This window comes from Oreochromis niloticus, linkage group LG7 (genome assembly GCF_001858045.2).
Source record: "Oreochromis niloticus isolate F11D_XX linkage group LG7, O_niloticus_UMD_NMBU, whole genome shotgun sequence".
Lineage (NCBI taxonomy): Eukaryota > Metazoa > Chordata > Actinopteri > Cichliformes > Cichlidae > Oreochromis > Oreochromis niloticus.
Window position 1 is genome coordinate 3,157,302 of NC_031972.2, and position 18,035 is coordinate 3,175,336.

Below are 18,035 nucleotides of genomic sequence, written 5' to 3' on the forward strand. Positions count from 1 at the left end.
TTCCACTTCCTTAATTCTTCGATAAGCCAGGGCCAAGCCAGCTCCGATCAGCCAGAACCCTGTTATCATGGTTCCGAATAGGTAGATATCTTCAGCAGTCAGACTCACCCGAGCCCAGACTTCTCGTTGAAGGGGTGTCAGTTGCATTCAGGGACCAGTTGATCAAATCCATCCATCGATTCAGATAATTATTTATTAAAAGCGAGACATTTTAAATGAGAATAAGAAAGAAAAGTATTTCTTTGAGCCCCCCCTTTCCCTGTTAATGCTCTACTTGGCCCCTTGGCAAAACTTTGCTAGACTCGCCCCTGCACAGTTACCAGCTGTAAGCTACTTATGAACTGTTTCTGAGAGACGAATAACACCAGGATCCTTTTCTAACTTCCCTTCAACTCATCCATGTCACCTAAAAGGTAAACCTGTTTCTCCATCACCTGTTCAGCTCTGCGGGTTCAGTAAGGACATCTCCTGGTTTCATCTTCATGTTTCCCTCTCACCACATATCCAAACCAATATCATATCACTATCAGTAACATCATAGCACCCGCCCAGCTGTATAGAAACTCCGTCATGCTAGCTAGTACGCAGCACGAGTTATTGTAACTGACTGTAAAATGTCAGCACAACGAAAATATGCCCCGGTATGCCCGACGGCCAGTCCAGCTATGGTCGGTATGAGGGAAATTTCTATTGCAGTTCGTCTGAAAAAATGCACCTGGCTTTGGGATATTTTAAACATTAGGTGCGTTGCTGCGTGCTGTCAGTCCTGTCTGTGAGCGCAGAACAAGCCCTAACAAAGCAGCAGATGACGTATCAAACATGGGTCCTCTGTCGGAATATAGGAAAACCCGGTCATTTTTATCAATCTCAAAAATCCCCCCGGATGCCCCGGACAGAACGTGAAAAGTGGACATGTCCAGGGAAAAGAGGACGGTTGGTCACCCTACCTTGTGCCCTGTTCGTGTCCCTCAGTTCGTGTTGTGAATTTCCTGTTTTATTTTGAAGGTCTGTGTCTGTTGTCACTGTGTTCAGCTTGTATCCTCCGGCCGTCTTGTGTATTAGGATCAGCTGTGTTTTCCCACCTGTGTGTCATTACCTTTTCTCTTTGTGTGTTTATATATAGTGGGTGTCGGTCTGTGCTCTTTGTCGGCTCGTCTGCGTTTCATGATGTTCTGTTCCTTAGTCTGCGTCTCTCTGCCCCTCACCCTGTTTCGTATGATCTCAGGTTTGCTATTTAGTTTCCCCAGTTTAGGTTTGTTCAGTAGCTTCTCTCTTCTCAATTCCTGTTTTTGTCACTCTGCCACTTGTAAATAAACTCTCACTCATATCATCAGTCATTGCCTGCATTTTGGGTCCTTTTCCTCCAACACCACACGGCCCGCCCCGGCAGCCGTGACAGGGAGTGAGTGGGGGAAAATAAATGATGATCCACGCGCAGGCACTGCTGAGATGTGAAGGTGGTTTATTGTAACATAAAACACAAGGGGAAAATGGCAAAACACAGCTAAAGCTAAACTATACTGGGACAAAACTAAACTGCAAAACAGCAAACAGAACACAAACATGAAGGAGAGTCAGCTGAGGCATATGGAGGTTGATAGCAGGGAGAACACACGGAATGAAACACGGTAGATTCACAGGAGATTAACAGATGGACCAGTGACTAGAACACGAGAAGACACGACTTAAATACACTCAGAAGAACACAGGCTTTCACAATAAAACAGGAAACAAAAAACCACTACACAAAGACCCTGGCTCTGTCCCAATTAAGAGACCGCACGCTTAAAGTACGCGCACTGCGCGTACTACGTACGGTGCGTACTATAAGTACGAGAAGTGTGGAAGTGAGAGGTTTGTGAAATGGGACGGTCTAGCCTTCAGGAACAGCTCAGTAGGTAGAGTGTCTGCCCCATGATCGGAAGGTCGGGGGTTCGACCCCACTGAACGGCTACCCTGAGGTACCCCTGAGCAAGGTACCGCCCCTACACACTGCTCCCGGGCGCTGCACTGGTGGCTGCCCACTGCTTCACTGGGTGAATGGGTTAAATGCAGAGGAGTAATTTCCCTTCGGGGACTAACACAACACACTTTACACTTTACTTTACACTTTACTTCGTCACGCTGCTCAGGTTGCCTAGCAACCATGATACTAACCACGAGAAACGTTTCATACAGCTTTGTTTGACAGAAATGAAGGAGAAAAAATGTTTTGTTGGTCATTCATTTTTGTCATGACATCACTTTGATTAGTTGAGACCACAGGACTGTAAAACATGATTGTTGGGCTTCATTTCTGTACTGAACAGTCATTTTAAGATTAGCTAGTAAATAACAATTAGCTAATGTTGTTCATGAGACTAAAATCATCTCACTTTGGTAATGTAAATATATTATGGCCAATATTATATGTATTGTCAGATTATTATGATATATATGTACATATATATATATATATATATAGATGTATTATACATAAGAGACAAATATTGTTCGTTTAATATGTTGGCATTATTACATTTGGCTCAATGCTTACATATATGTGTAAAAAGAAAATGTACGAGCTGTGAAAACTGTTTCTGATAGAATGAAGATCAGACTGATATATGAAATATTCCTTTATTGGGTGAGAAAATAGAATAGAATAGAATAGAATAGCTTTTTATTGTCACTGTTACAAGAACAGTGAAAGGCAGTTTGGCATCTCTCCATGTGTGTGAAGTACACAATAGCGTAAGTATTTACACAATGACAAATTTACATTTACACAAGAAAGATATGCACAAGTTATAAATACACCTGCAAACATACACGCACATACATACATATATGTATATATACATATTTGCATCCGTACATGCATACACACACATATTTCCACATACACGCTTACATCTATATACATACACATACATGCCATCTAACTAGCAGGTGAATTGAGAGGTGCAGTGTGATCAGTGATATTGCACATTGAGTGTGTGGCGGGGGGATGATATTGCACATTGAGTGGGGGTGGGGGTGCTGTTGGAACTATACTAAATAATGTTATAATAAATAAAGTTTAAAGTGGTAAGGGTGTTGTTTGCATTGAAGTATAAACAGAAATACGATTTATAAATAAGGTGTAATGTCCATGAGTGTTGGCAGTGCAGTTATCCTCCAATCAGGGTGGAGGTAGGGCATGTTTGACAGCCTGTGGGTAAAAACTTCTGTTGAGTCTGTTTGTCTTCGACCTGATGGACCTGTAGCGTTTACCAGAGGGAAGGGGGGAAAAAAGTGAGTGTCCAGGGTGCGAGGGGTCTTTAATGATGATGCTGGCTTTCTGCTGAAGTCTGCCAGTATAGATGTCTCTGAGGGGAGTTAGTGAAGTGCCGATTGCCCGCTCTGCTGCCCTCACCACCCGCTGCAGTTTCCTCTTGTCCTCCGCAGTGCAGCAGTTGAACCAGAGTGTGCAGCAGTAAGTCAGAATGCTCTCAATGGTGGAGCGGTAGAAGTTTACTAGCAGTCTTTGGGGTAATTGAGCCTGACGTAGTTTCCTGAGGAAGTACAGCCTTTGTTGTGCTTTCCCTACCTGGTGGGAGATGTTTGTGGACCAGGTAAGGTCGGCCGAGATGTGGACTCCGAGAAACTTGAAGCTTTCTACCCTTTCTACCTCCTCCCCATCAATGTAGAGGGTAGAGTGCTCAGATCGCTTTGTTCTTCTGAAGTCGATTACCATCTCCTTGGTCTTGGCTGTGTTCAGATGCAGGTTGTTGTCGTCACACCATTGCTTCAGATGCTGAACCTCCTCTCTGTAGGCTGAATCATCATTGTTGTCGATCAGTCCTATGACAGTGGTGTCATCAGCAAATTTTATAATGGTGTTACTGGTGTGGATAGTTGAACAGTCATGGGTGAAAAGTGAGTATAGGAGGGGACTGAGGACACACCCCTGTGGGACACCCACATTCAGAATGAGGGTGGAGGAGGTGTGCTCTCCCATTCTGACGTTCTGGGGTCTGTTGCTCAGGAAGTCCAGTATCCAGCTGCACAGTGAGCTGCTGAGTCCTAAGTTGCTTAGTTTATTAACCAGTTTGTGGGGTTGAACTGTATTGAAGGCAGAGCTGAAGTCCACAAACAGCATTCTCACATAGGTGTTACTACAGTCCAGGTGTGTGAGGGCTGTGTGAAGAGCTGTTATTATGGCGTCCTCTGTCGACCTGTTTGCCCTGTATGCAAACTGGTGTGGATCGAGGTTTGCAGGGATGGCAGCTTTAATGTGTGACATGATGAGCTGTTCGAAACATTTGGCAATTATGGGTGTTAAAGCAACTGGACGATAGTCATTCAAGCAGCTCACCGTGTTCTTCTTGGGCACTGGAACGATGGTGGCTGACTTAAGGCAGGATGGTACTACAGACTGTAGCAGTGAGAGGTTGAAGATGGTGGTGAAAACCTCTGCTAGTTGGTCTGCACATGCTTTAAGCACTCTACCAGCTACACCGTCAGGACCAGCTGCTTTCCTCGCGTTGACTCTGCGCAGTGTGGCTCTGACCTGGTGCTGCTCCAGCTGGATGGGAGCGTCGTCCCTCTCTGTAATGGCAGGATGGGTGATGGTGTCCCTGTTTTCTTGGTCAAAGCGGGCGAAGAAATGGTTTAGGGTGTCAGGTAAGGTGATGTCTGGGGAGTTGGTTTGTGTGCAACTGTCTTTGTAGCCAGTGAGTGTCTTGATCCCCTGCCACATGTCTCTGGAGTTCTTTGTGTTAAAGTGTTCCTCGATGCGCTGTTTGTATTTGCGTTTGGCTTCTTTTATGCCTTTAACCAGAGATTGGCGTGCCTCTTTGTAGACTTGTTGGTCTCCTGATTTGAAGGCGCTGTCACGTGCTCTTAGTAGGGCTCTCACCTCACTGTTGAGCCATGGCTTCTGGTTCGGGAACACTTTAACAGTCTTTGTTGTTGTTACGCTCTCAGTACAGAAGCTGATGTATGAGAGTACGGCAGATGTGTGGCCCTCCAAGTCTGATCCTTCTGCAAATACACTCCAATTCGTGTTATCAAAACAGTCTTGTAGGGCCGTGGTGGCTTCCGCGGTCCACACTCTTACTGATTTTTCAGATGGTTTTTGTCTTTGAATTAGAGGTTTATAAGCAGGGATCAGGGACAGAGAGAGATGATCAGAGAGTCCGAGATGAGGCAGGGGGGTGGCCTTGTAAGCATCTGGGATGTTGGTGTAGACCTGGTCTAGTGTGTTGTTTTCCCTCGTCGGAAAGCTCACGTTTTTAAAGAATCCAGGCAGGACAGATTTCAGGTTTGCGTGGTTAAAATCTCCTGCCACGATCACGGCGCAGTCCGGGTGCGTTGTTAGCTGTTTATTAATGGAGCGCTGGAGTAGCTCCATGGCTGACTTAGCATTAGCTTGCGGCGGCACAAAAAAATCAAAAATCAGACCATGTCATAACTGCTTTAAGTCATACAGAATAGATATCAGAGCCTTAAACAGGCTGACTTCTGCTAAATGGGTCAAACTGGGCAGAAAGTCTACAAACACATAACATCCTTATAGAATATGATGTAACACTATAGATCAACTTAGCTCAGAATATATAAAGCATATAAACAATTACAGCAATATGATGCAACAAACACAGCAGTGCTACTAATCCAAAATACTCAAAGCTTCATAGAACTGAAACAAACATTTATTTTTAGCTCCATTCTGCTGCTGATACATACTTTAGGTTTCTGAATATTAAACTTGTTGCTGCCTTTCATAGTGTGTAACTTGAAGGCCCTGAGTACTTTCTCCCACACTGAAAACACTGGGATGATCACATTATTTGAACATTACCTAATAAGACTGATTCAGGACAGACAATTAGTTATTTTAAACTTTCCTAGCAGTCCTTCACAAACAGGAACAGTCTGTCTATTCTCTCCATCTGTCAGCTGCTGCTGGCTCTTCCTCCTCCTCTTCCTCACACACTGCTGAGTTTGTCCTGGTGGATCATCAGGGGTGCAAAGCCTCACAGATGATGTGCAGCAGTGGGTCCCTCAGTCTGTCCTCACTCTGGACACTTGCAGTTGTCACACATGGAAATCAAATGTGTGATAAGCTGCAGGATTCAAACACAAGTGTAACTTATAAATACATGTTCATACTTTTATTCCACAATCAGAGAGAAAGAAACAGAGAGAGAGTGCAGGACAGACAGACAGGTGATAGTCTCAGGTGTACACACTGCTACAAAACAGCACAAGAGAAGGAGGATTTAGTGTTTGTGTTATTACGAGTGCTAAACAAGAAGAGTTCCCAGATGGTCCAGTGGACACATGTGTGACTAGGGATGGGTATCGTTTAGGTTTTATCCGATACCAGTACCAAACCAGTACTTTTGAAACGGTGCCGGTGCTTAAAGAATGGAGAACACAAAATTGGTCACAAAACCTCTCATGTTCAGCTGTTTTTTTGTAAAAAGATAACAATGTTAGCCTTTTCTGCAGCTATAGGGCATATATGGTATCACTCTTGGCTGGAAGCAGTGCTTAAACAATGGAAAAACACAAACTTTGTCCAAAAACCTCACGTTTAGCTGTTTTCCACTTTTTCTTTGGTCATTTTAGCCTTTTTGGCCAGGGTGAAGGGAGTATCTGCCATCAAACGAGAAGACAGCCGCATGTAACTACGACAGTGTTTGCTAGTTCACCTTACATGCATTAATTATTAATGCATGATGATATAATTAACGTGGTTAGCCTACTCAATGTAAATTACACACGAACAACATGAAGCTACTCACGCAGAGAAGAACAGCTGCTGCTGCCATCATCATCCGTCATCATTTCTGCTACGCTGGCAGGGCTAGGGGCCAGGACTGTACTCTTCGGATTTTGGGGGGATGTTGCTAACTCCGGGTCTGATAACAGGCACCACACCCGCAGTAGATGTGCTCGGTGTGAGGTCTCGCAGCAAACTATCAAATACGGCGCATTTCTCGGCTTTTAAAAAAACGCTATGCGTCGCCAGGTGTTTCATCAGATTCGAGGTGTTACCTCCTTTGACAGTATCACAGTATCAGCTTAAAGCACTTGTTGCAGGCTGCTGAGTTTGCATCTTTTGCTGTGAAGTACAGCCAGACTTTTGACTGTTTCGCCTTGGGCATTTTTAATCTGTAGCTCTGCTCTAAAAGAACGTACGTACCTGGGCCCGCCTACTATCCTCGGAAACGTAAAATGATTGGCTAGAATCCAAAGTGTATCATAGCTCAGGGAAAAAAAGCACCGAAATGTGCGCTGCTTTTCAGTCTGGTTACTACCGTTTATGTCTATACCGGTACCCATCCCTATGTGTGACTCCTGTGATTAAAGCATCTTTCTTTCAGCTTAACGAGTGAACCGTCAGCTCGTTCAAACACACGTTAAAGTCCGTTTGGCTCGACACCACCGAACAGAGGCAGCAATATAACATAGCTAACATTAACAGTGCAGTGAATCCTGCTTGTGCCGTCATATTCAGGACTGCAAACCGAGCAGCATCACTGACTTTCAGCTTGTTGATGATTTTATGGATATATGACTGACTTTAATTATCCATAAAATCATCACATTCTCTGTAAGATTAAGGTCAACTATATATATATTTTGAAGTAGAGGCTTTAAAACAAGTTAACGCTGAAAGTACAAACATCACTAATGTCACATAACTTTACCGACATGTGGCCAACAGTAATGTTTTAATGTTCTTCATTATTAAACATTCGCACATAAATAAGTGACATCATATTCAGTACTTACTTTTGAAAGTTTACTCTTCGGCCGCTCCCTTCTGCCGTATTTTGCGGCAAAATTATCCACACCCACCGCCACGCTATGAATTGTGGGATATATGGGACCACGAAGCGTGCACCGGACCACGCTTAATATTTGGGGAAATCGACGGCGCATTTGGAGTACGCATTTGGAGTACACTTCGAATTGGGACAGCCTTCGTCGCGTGGCGGTGACGTAATCGCACTCAAAATGCGTACTTCAAGCGTGCGGTCTCTTAATTGGGACACAGCCCCAGACTAGACACAGAACTGAACCTACACTAAAGGTGAGACACAAAACCTAAGGACTAATGCCTAAACACGAATAAACAGAAACAGAATTCTAATAATAATCAACAAAGCACAAGAGCATCAGGAAATAATCCATAATGAAAAAATAAACCAAAACATAAGAAACTCAAAATGCTGGGTCAAAATGACCCAGAACCATGACAGTCGCTGTGGTGTTGGGGTTTGAGACAAGTTGGTTGCTCCCTGCAGCAACTAGGTGAGAATCCAGCTACTTGATCACAGCGGCAATCTGGGTCAACTGGCATCAAACTTTCGGCTTATAATAGTGGAGAAAATTAGCAGAAGCTATGAATAAATTGATTATCATAGCTTGAAATTTTCAGATACCCTGGAAATGTATTCAGAAAATTATTACATGATAAAAATGTCGCAGCAAACTGTCCAGGAAACAGAATTGTTCTGTTAAACACATCCAGTGAAAGCAGTTCATCTGCAGCATTCTGGGGAACCTGGAACAGAATTACAATTATGCATAGAAATTTATATTTATATTTATGTAAAGATATAACATCAGGAGTGCTGTTTGCTCACTTTAAGCAGCTTAGCCACCTCAGGATTGAAATGTGCTGTTTTGATGTAATGAAGGAAAAGATGTTCTTCCTCATGGTACCCTCAACCCCTGGCGGATTTAACCTCCCATCTTAGATCTGTCTCCCTGCCTCTCAACCAAATCTATTAGTTGACACACCTGCAGCTATCCAATAAGTTCAAGCGTAGCCACATTGAGAAATTTTGTCAAAGTTCGTCTAAGAGTTTTATCTTGAAGGGTTTTACCTTTTTGTGCTACATGTCATTTCTGCCACAATTTAAGTTTTATTTAGAAGTCAAGTATGATGGCTGTAAATCATTTTTATTGAATGTTTGTTTCTCTCTAAAACTCTAAATCTTTTTGGCCAAGAAGTGAAACTCTTAAGATTAAGAATATCTTCTGTGAAAGTGCCAACATGGATATGATTAACTTTTCACTGTTTTTCCAATGAGGAGAGAAGCTGAAGCTCTCATAGAATGATTGAACACAGTAACCTCTTGCTGTAGGGTAGCAGGGTTAATCTTAGTTTAAGGATTAATTTATGCCACCAACTGTTTATGATTCATCTCCAACTGTTGTTGTTGTTGTTGTTTTGTTTTGTTTTTTTAAAAAGAAGTGTGTGTGTGTGTTTATTTTACTGTGTGTTTCAGTGTAATCAGGAAGTGGAGCCTCTCCTCCTCACTATAAATTTCACCATAAATCTGTCCATAGTGACCTGAACCTGTTGAACATTAAAACTGAAACCAGAGACTGTTCATGAAAGATGGACATCATGACATTGCTCACTGTTTTTTGTGAAGCAGTACGGACCACAGTGGTCACCCAGTGGGGTCCGTGTGGGTCTATTTACAATGCTGCTACGAGGGTGCATGTTTGCTGTGACCAGCCTCATAAATCAGAGAACATGCACGAGTATACCAGCCTAAACGTGTTGCAGCTGTTAAGCTCACAACATCTTAATATTTGGAGGGAAAACAATGATAATTAAAATCATTGTGACAAGATTTCCACTACTGAAATGTTCTCACAAACAACAGTGCAGACAAGAAATTATATAATGGAGGTCATAGGACATAAGCTTACTATATAACATGCTTTCATAACAGATTATACAACATTATAGCTGAACTAGTTATGGTTTAGTGAGGTTATCCAAATCTACGGTTATTTGATGACCCATTATGCTTTTCATCTTGGCTCATAACACTTAAAGAATTCGTGAAATGGGCTTTTAAGCTTTTATTTTTAACCAAAGGTTAAGCGAGGTTAAGGTTAACCAAAGATTTGTTCAGCTCTTCAAAACTGAATAAATTAGGTCTGAGGAAAGTTCAGCCTGGTTTCCACGATGGACCTTTAACACATAAAGGTCCATAATGTCTCTTCTCATTGCTGTGCTGATGATATTCAAATCTACCTCCACTTGACTGGGGATGTTTCATCTTCACTACATCCTGTTTGATTGTTTGAGGGATTTCAAAGACTGGTTATCATGTAACTCTCTTACTCTAAATGAAAAGAAGATGGAAATTATTTTTTTTCATAGAAATATGCCTCTGGGACAACTAACAGGTATACGTGGGCCTGTTGCTATTCACCTCACTGATGCTGTTAGGAATCGTGGAGTTTTTATGGATAGTTCCTTCAAACTAGATGAACAGGTATCTACTGTGGTAAAAACTAGCTTCCATCAACTACACCAAATTTCTAAGGCTAAACCTTACATACCACGCAAAGATCTACAGAAACTTATTCATGCATTCATCACTTCAAGACCAGATTATTGTAACTCTCTTTATTTGGGCCTCCAATCTACCCTCCTTAAGCGATTCCAGTTGGTCCAAAATGCTGCAGCACATCTCTTAACCGGCACTAGAAGGTATGATTCCATCACTCCTGTCCTAGCCAACTAACACTGGCTTCCTATCAAATATTAAAATCAATTTTAAAATCTTATTGTTTACTTATAAAATCCTAAATAATATGGCACCTGATTACTTAGCGGATCTCCTCTGTCTGTATAGCCCTAAGAGAGCACTAAGATCATCGGGTCAACTGCTCTTAGTGTAACCTAGGTCTCGGCTGAAGACCAGAGGAGACCATGCCTTTGCCATTGCCGCACCCAAATGAAGGAATAATCTTCCTCTTGACATTTGTGCGTAAGATTCTATTCAATCTATTAAATCACGTCTAAAAACGTACTTGTTTAACCTGGCATTTGAGGCTAATTAGTGTGATTTCTATCTGGCTCTGCATTTATGTTATGCAATTATTTTATATCTGTAATTTATATTTTATATTGTTATTTTGTCTGTATCATGGTTTTACTGGAAAGCACTTTGGTGTACTTTGGTCTTGAAATGTGCTATACAAATAAATTTGATATGATATGATATGATATGATATATGACATCTGATTGGCTGAAATCTTCAGCTTCTATAAGCTGTAAAACCTTCAGAGTTCATTTTTATTCATGCAATGTATGATTCATGCCAAACGTTATGATATCATTGTAATATCTGAGTGCATTGTTTCCAAAAATAGATAACTAAATAACAAGTGTGTTGTGCAGCTCTCTCCATGCCCTTTCATAATCTGGTTTCATGAAAAAATACATTTCTAAAGTCAACTTTGACCAAACATTTAAGGTCAGCCTACATGTCCCCAAATTTAAACAAAATTAAATCAGCTTGAGCTGTTATTGGTATCTACCATCACTCTAAATTTCAACACACTGTCTTGAAAGCTGTGAGTGCTATATTGCTAACAAACACACAAACTAGCAAACAGAACAATTACAAAGTCCCTCGCCTCAGTGGAAAAATAATCAAATATTAATTCAAAACCTAATCAGCTGTTGTTATCAAAGCAGACTGGCGTCAGCGTACAGTATGCAGACTGGCGTCAGCCTATTGTAATAAAAACATCATAAAACATCAAAGTTTTACTAGAGCCCTATCACTTCGGGACGAGTCGTGCTCTCTGAGTTCTTTAGTTAAAGTTTGGTTCATTTGTACTTGAACAACGACTCGACCAGGGCCCTAACCCAGGAAGCAAGTTCAGCATACCCATATGCTGAACTTACCCTAAACGGTTATCATGAAGTCATTTTAGGGTTTTCTCAGCACGTTCACATGAAAGGGAAGGAACTAGCAGCCACTGACCAATTACAAAGGTGTGTTTCATAGATGATATGCTGATATGACTCTTCTTCCACACAAAATTATCCCCTTGAGTGCCACCTACTCCAGAGATATTATCAAATGGTTGTAAAAATAAATAAATAAATAAAGCTCATAAAAATATATCAGTAAAATGCAACACAGCTCTAAAAATCATGAGAAAATAGGTCACTTGGTGACCGAGTCACACACTAATTTGTGACCTTTAAAAGCACCAATATATACAAAAGAAAAGAGAAAAGCAGTTTTATTTCATTTAAACATAAAAACACAGATTTCAATGAATTTATGTAAGCATGCTGCATAAAAGCACATAAATGCATATACACTGTTGTTTTGAATATTAATTATTAATTGGTAATATCTTTGCAGCTTCATCTCTCTGCCTAGCCTAGTCCTTATCACCTCCCAGCACTCCTGTACTTTCTTCTTCTCCCCGACTATCCTGCTTTTCTTCCTTTGAATACTTCCCGTTCCTCTTCATTCTCCTTGGCTAATTTTTTTGCTCAAGTTGATACACCAAATACCTTCATTACAATGTCCCCTCACCACTTCAGCTGTACTTTCCCAGTCATCTGGTCATTTTTCCTTTCCACCCAGAGGCTGTGTCCTCCCTGAACCATGAGCAACATTCTCGTTTCTTCAACTTCCAAACCACTTAATTTATGTCTCTGCCTTCACTCGTTTCCTGTTCTTGATTTTCGAAGTCATCCTACGAACTGCCACCAGATACAGATACATCTTCCCGTGACACCACCTTAGAGTCTCCTCTCACTGTCAGATTGTGCCTTCTTCTGTAGTCCACCTGTGTGTACTTTATATGTTACACTATGTTTCTCACTATTGTTGGGATATGTGTTCACCACAGCCATTTCTATCCTTTTCACAAAATCCACTGTTATCGGTCCTTCATTTTTCTCCTTAACACCATATCTATCCAACACCTGTTTATCATCTCTGTTCCCTTCACCTGCACCTAAACTGTTGCCTGTTACAATCACGACCTCCTGGCCTTGCTTCCCTTCCACCTGGTCTCCCACACACACACACACACACACACACACACAGGATCTGCCTTTCTTCTCTAAACCACAGCAGCCAGTGTTTGTATTTAAAGTCCAGACTCCGCACTCCTGCCTTTTCTTCATGCTTGCTGCTTCTGAAGATGCTTCCCACTTTCCTCTTTGTCTGTCTTGCCGTCTGTCAGAACGCTACTGGTCAGCAGCACTGGAGGCGTTTGTTGTTAATGGGGTTTGACCGATCCTATATGGAAATCTCATTGTTGATTAATCAAACTTAACCGGCCTTCAGCTCCTCCTTCAAGAGATCCATCCAGTTCAGTCAATCGTGGCAGTCACTGCTGCCACTTCAGACATTTCCCCCATCTGTATGTCCACATCCAGTATCTCCAGTGTCTGCAGGTCAGCTGGTATCCTCCGGAGGTTTTCTGCCTCTTTCACATTCATTCTACCCAGATCTATACAAGCTGTCTGTATTTATTACTTGTCCATATAAAACACACATGAGTGATTTTAAAATGTATATTAAAGGAAAGGTCACTCATTAAAAAGTTTGTTGTGTTTTTATTGATTATTTAACTATAGGGTTTCTTTGTGGGCAGTTTTCCAGCTTCACTTGATGGTGTGGCAGCCAAAACAGTTCCCAGGTGTTGAGTGCCTTTTTAATGGTTCCTGGTGGTACCAAGTGATTAAAGTAAGGATTGGATAGCCACATTACTTTACTGTAGATTGTAGTCGGTAGGCCAAGTGGGAAATATTTCATTTAATAATTGTAATTATGGTTATTATGTACACAGCATTGATGTGATATTAATAAAGGTTATTAGGTAAGAAACGTGTGTGTAGTTTAGTATGGAACCCCACATAATGGTATGGCTTGAGGGCCAATTAGCAGCAGTCTATAAAGGGGTGCCAGTTAACATCAGAGGCTGTTGCTGGATCCATGTTCCACACCTGGGCTACATTGTTTTATTTCACGTTATCTTTTTGGAATTTTAATATAGGTGAATAAACACACCTCATCTCTGCCTCAAGCCTCCTATTTGAACCCAGCCACTACAGGCCATCCTAACAGTGTCACGTATGAATATGGGTATAAAGAATAGGGCTCTGTACTGGACTAAAAACTTGTTTCAGCCGCTGAACCGTGACAGGCTTCATGTAGTGCAGGTTTGTCTTTGGAGTTTTATATTCTGGCAGCTCAGACTGAGCGGCGTGACTCTGTGCTTACAACCTGAACTTGACACCCTTGATGTTACTAAGTCACTTTTGTATGTGTGTCTTTGAGGGTGTCTTGCATCATTTGCAGTTACTTTAATTATTTTTATTAGGCAATTCCTCAATTTCTGTTTCACAGTCTGAGTCGGGCCCAGCTCCATGTACTCCTGCTTCTGCCTGTTGTATGGAGGCCAGCTGACCAGCCCAGGACCATTGGGAGAGCTGGGGATGTATATGCAGAGAAGATCATTAGTATATGTTCCCTGCTCTTTCATTCTGCAGAAATATCATAATTTCATTTGTAAAAGGCAACTGCATTCATGTGTACCCTTGTGGGTTGCATCCTTTAAATATTTCCTACTCCAACCAGCAAATTTACTGCAGTCACTCACAGCTGATACACAGCTGATATTAATTAAACTGATTACTTATTGCAATAATTCCTGTCAAGCATTTGGTTCTGGAAGCTGATGTGCTGTAAGCAGAAAAGCTGAGATAAGATATATTTCTTAATATCCCAAAAGAAAAACCTCGATAAAGTCATGGTGGTAACAGAGATCAAACCCAGGGCCTCATTAGTGTTGTTATAGACTTAACCTGTGACCTATTTCCTCTGACAAACGTGCAACCATTTGGTGTTGTATTTGGGTCAGATGCCAAACTGAAACTGACTCATAAACCCAGACAGGCTGTTAGTAACAGCAAGCAGATCTGTTGAGGCCAGTCAAGAGTTATCTTTTCTGTTTCTTCTATACCGTACATCATCAGTCCTGTAGCAGTTGCTACCAGTTGATAGTCAACATGTCATGAAGGAAGTCAGCAGTACAGGGTCGGTAGTTTTGCAGTTTGCAGCCGTTTTTACTCACCCAGACCGGACAAAATTAGCCCAGTATGACATCATCGTCCTGCAAAATCTCTCATCCTCTTTGGTGATGTTGCCTGAAGATGGGACAGTGGAAGGTCAGTCACAAAGCCGCCCTCTGACTTACAGTCTCGTAAGGTTAAAGCTGATGTATTCTGCCCATTTTCAGCTAGAAATTTTTATTCTTGGACTCTGATAATCTGGATCCTCCATCTGAAACAAGCTGGTCTAACTCTTCCCCCTTTGATTGACATAAACAGAGAGTTGAAACCGCATGTGGGTGGAGCTTCTGTGCTCCCAGCTAGAGCTATGTGCCCGACATGACCATATTAGGGACATCCATTCCCTGTGACATCATATAGATGCAAGAATAGAAAAAACTGTTTGAAAAGGAGCTGTCTTACACCTTTTTGCTCACAGTGATTACTGTACATGTGCTGTCCTCAGTATTTAGAAGTTTGGGAATTTTATATTATTTAAGTCATGCACATCTGACAGAAAAGAAGGGAAAGCAGAATAGGTCCCTTTTAAACAACATTTGGTAGCCACAACTTTCCCCCATCAGCGATACCACAATAAAAATGCATTATAGGGAATATACTACACACACTTACCTAAGATTTTTATATTTCCATTCCAGAAACATCCACTAAACATCAAGCCGACATCATCTGCGTGATCTGCTTTCACAAAGCTGGGCCTGTTCTGTTTGTATATCTCAGCCTGGTATACAAACTCATACATGTAAACTGGAACACCCACGTCTGAACAGCCAAGGAGATAAAAGATGAGAGGTGCATGGTTAGGCTGGGCTTAAACAGAACAAAGTGAACTTTTCCCCTCACTATGTTAGTCATTGTTCACTACTGGATTAAAGCTTTGAGGGGCTTCTTTCTTTGCATCAGTTACAGTTGGATTACAGGAGCAAAGACTAAGCTGATAAGTAGGTACACTGATAACCACAGAAATGAAAGAGAAGCTAGCTGCATTGTGAATTGATTTTAACAAGATAAAAGTGTTTATTTCAACCAAAATCACAAGCTTTAACCAACCAGCCACTGAACTGGTCTCTAAGCTCCTGTGCCTCTCTTTTCTATTCCCTGAGTCTGTTTCAGCAGAGACTGTTAGTTCCTGCTGTCGCCAAGTGCTGCTCATAGGACATCATCTGATTCCTGGGAGTCTCTCCTTAATATTGTAAGGTCTTCACCTTTTTATATTCATCCATATTCAGCCATAGCTGCTGTGATGTAGATGCTGTACCGGTCTGTCGTGGTGAAGAGAGAGCTGAGCACAAAAGCAAAGCCGTCAATTTACTGGTCAATCTACATCCCTGCCCTCAGGTTGTGGATCCAAGTGGTGGAAATTAGCCTTCTGTAAAGCGTGGCTGGCCTCTCCCTTAGAGATAGGATGAGGCGTTCAGTCGGGAGCCGCTCTGACTAGCCCAAAGGGTCTAGTTGGTTCGAGCAACTGACAAGGATAACTCCTGGGTGAGGTGTCCTTGGTCAGTTCCCCGGGACAGACCAAGGACATGCTGAATAGATTACACCTCTCAAATGGCCTGGAAACGCCTCGGTGTTCCCTGGATAAGCTGGAGGAGGTGGCTAGGGAAAGGGATGTCTGGACTTTTCTGTTTAGATTACTGCCCCTGCGACCTGGCCTCGGATGAGTGGAAGAAAATGGATGTATGGAACCAAGGCCAAGATAGCAGTTTGTTTGGTTTTTTTCGGATTTCTTCTCAGGATTTGCTGAGTCCCATTCCATATGTCTCTGATAGAGAGGCCCGAGACTGAATGACTGTGTTTCATTTCTGGCACTTATATGTGTGGTTTTGGGATTCTTTGGAAATCCACCTGCTTTAATGTTTAAATATAAAGGCATGCTGGATCAGTTAGCCCATTCTCTAACCTGAGTGGTACCCGGCCACTCGGACAACAGGCAGTGTCATCAGCAGGTCTCCCATGATTTCAGTGAATCCGTCTCTGATCTCCTCTGGAGTTTTAGCATCTTGCAGGTATTCATCTACAATGAGGTTGTTTGCAAAGGAGGCCTGGAAAAGAGAAACAGGTTTTAACTATTAGATCAGGCTGAGTTTTATTATAGCGCCTAGTCCTAATTTTAACCTGAGCTCAAAAAAACTTCACCTCAACTTCAATCAAATCATTGAATCAATGCTGCTGTAAATATAAAGAAAAGCTGCCCAGCTGTCGCCGTGCTCACCCCTGGAGGATTAAACATGTTCACCACCGCCAGCACGGCCTCTCTGTTCATTCCATTCTCCCAGCCAGGAGCGGCGAAGCTCTGCGATCCACAGAAACAAAATTTAGATCAAGACTTTAAACAGGAAACACAAATCAGGAGAGTGTAATCAGTCACAGATGCTGTGGTGTAGAGGTATCTGTGCGACCTGAGGTAAGATCCAGCCAAACTCATGGTTGGTGATTCCCATCAGCACCGGAACCTTCAGGACTTCGTGTTTCTGAAGAAGAGCCTCTCCCAAGTCAGTCAGAAACTCGCCGTCCACCACGGCCCCGAGGAAAATTTTCATCTGCACAGAAGTGACTGTTGATGACTTCCAACAGAGGTCAAATGGATAAAGGAAGCTGGAGTTTGCCAGCTGTGAGTGTTTAAATGCTTCCATCTAGTGGCCTTAATGAAGTATTATTCTTGCACTGGATATTAATCTTTAATCCAGCAGGTTTTCACACAATTGGAAGTTCCAATGGTGGCGCTTTCACTTGGTGTTCACTCGCTCCAAGAGCACCTGGCTGCAGCCACTGGGGAGCGCCATATAGCGACCTCCACACTAACCGGAAACACGTAAATTCAGTTAAATCGACTTTGACTGCGAAAACTAAATTGTGTTGTTGTTACTAGTGATGCTGCTGATAAATAAATTTAGTTTTAAGTTGCTTTTCCTTCAAACTGGATGAACAGGTACCTACTGTGGTAAAAACTAGCTTCCATCAACTACACCAAATTTCTAAGGCTAAACCTTACATACCACGCAAAGATCTACAGAAACTTATTCATGCATTCATCACTTCAAGACCAGATTATTGTAACTCTCTTTATTTGGGCCTCCAATCTACCCTCCTTAAGCGATTCCAGTTGGTCCAAAATGCTGCAGCACA

The 18,035-nt window shown here is 42.1% G+C and overlaps 1 protein-coding gene across 1 annotated transcript; it reads right to left on the bottom strand.

The window, feature by feature from the left end:
• Positions 1-12,628: 12,628 nt before the first annotated feature.
• Positions 12,629-17,449, bottom strand: LOC100706256 (carboxylesterase 5A-like). Its single transcript, XM_005466052.4, has 6 exons — positions 17,309-17,449; positions 17,122-17,202; positions 16,810-16,951; positions 15,519-15,668; positions 14,909-14,981; positions 12,629-14,264 (listed from the first exon to the last, which is right to left on the bottom strand). The coding sequence occupies exons 1-6, from the start codon at positions 17,447-17,449 to the stop codon at positions 13,982-13,984; spliced, it is 870 nt and encodes a 289-aa protein (XP_005466109.3). The 3' UTR covers positions 12,629-13,981.
• Between the last annotated feature and the right edge of the window lie 586 nt (positions 17,450-18,035).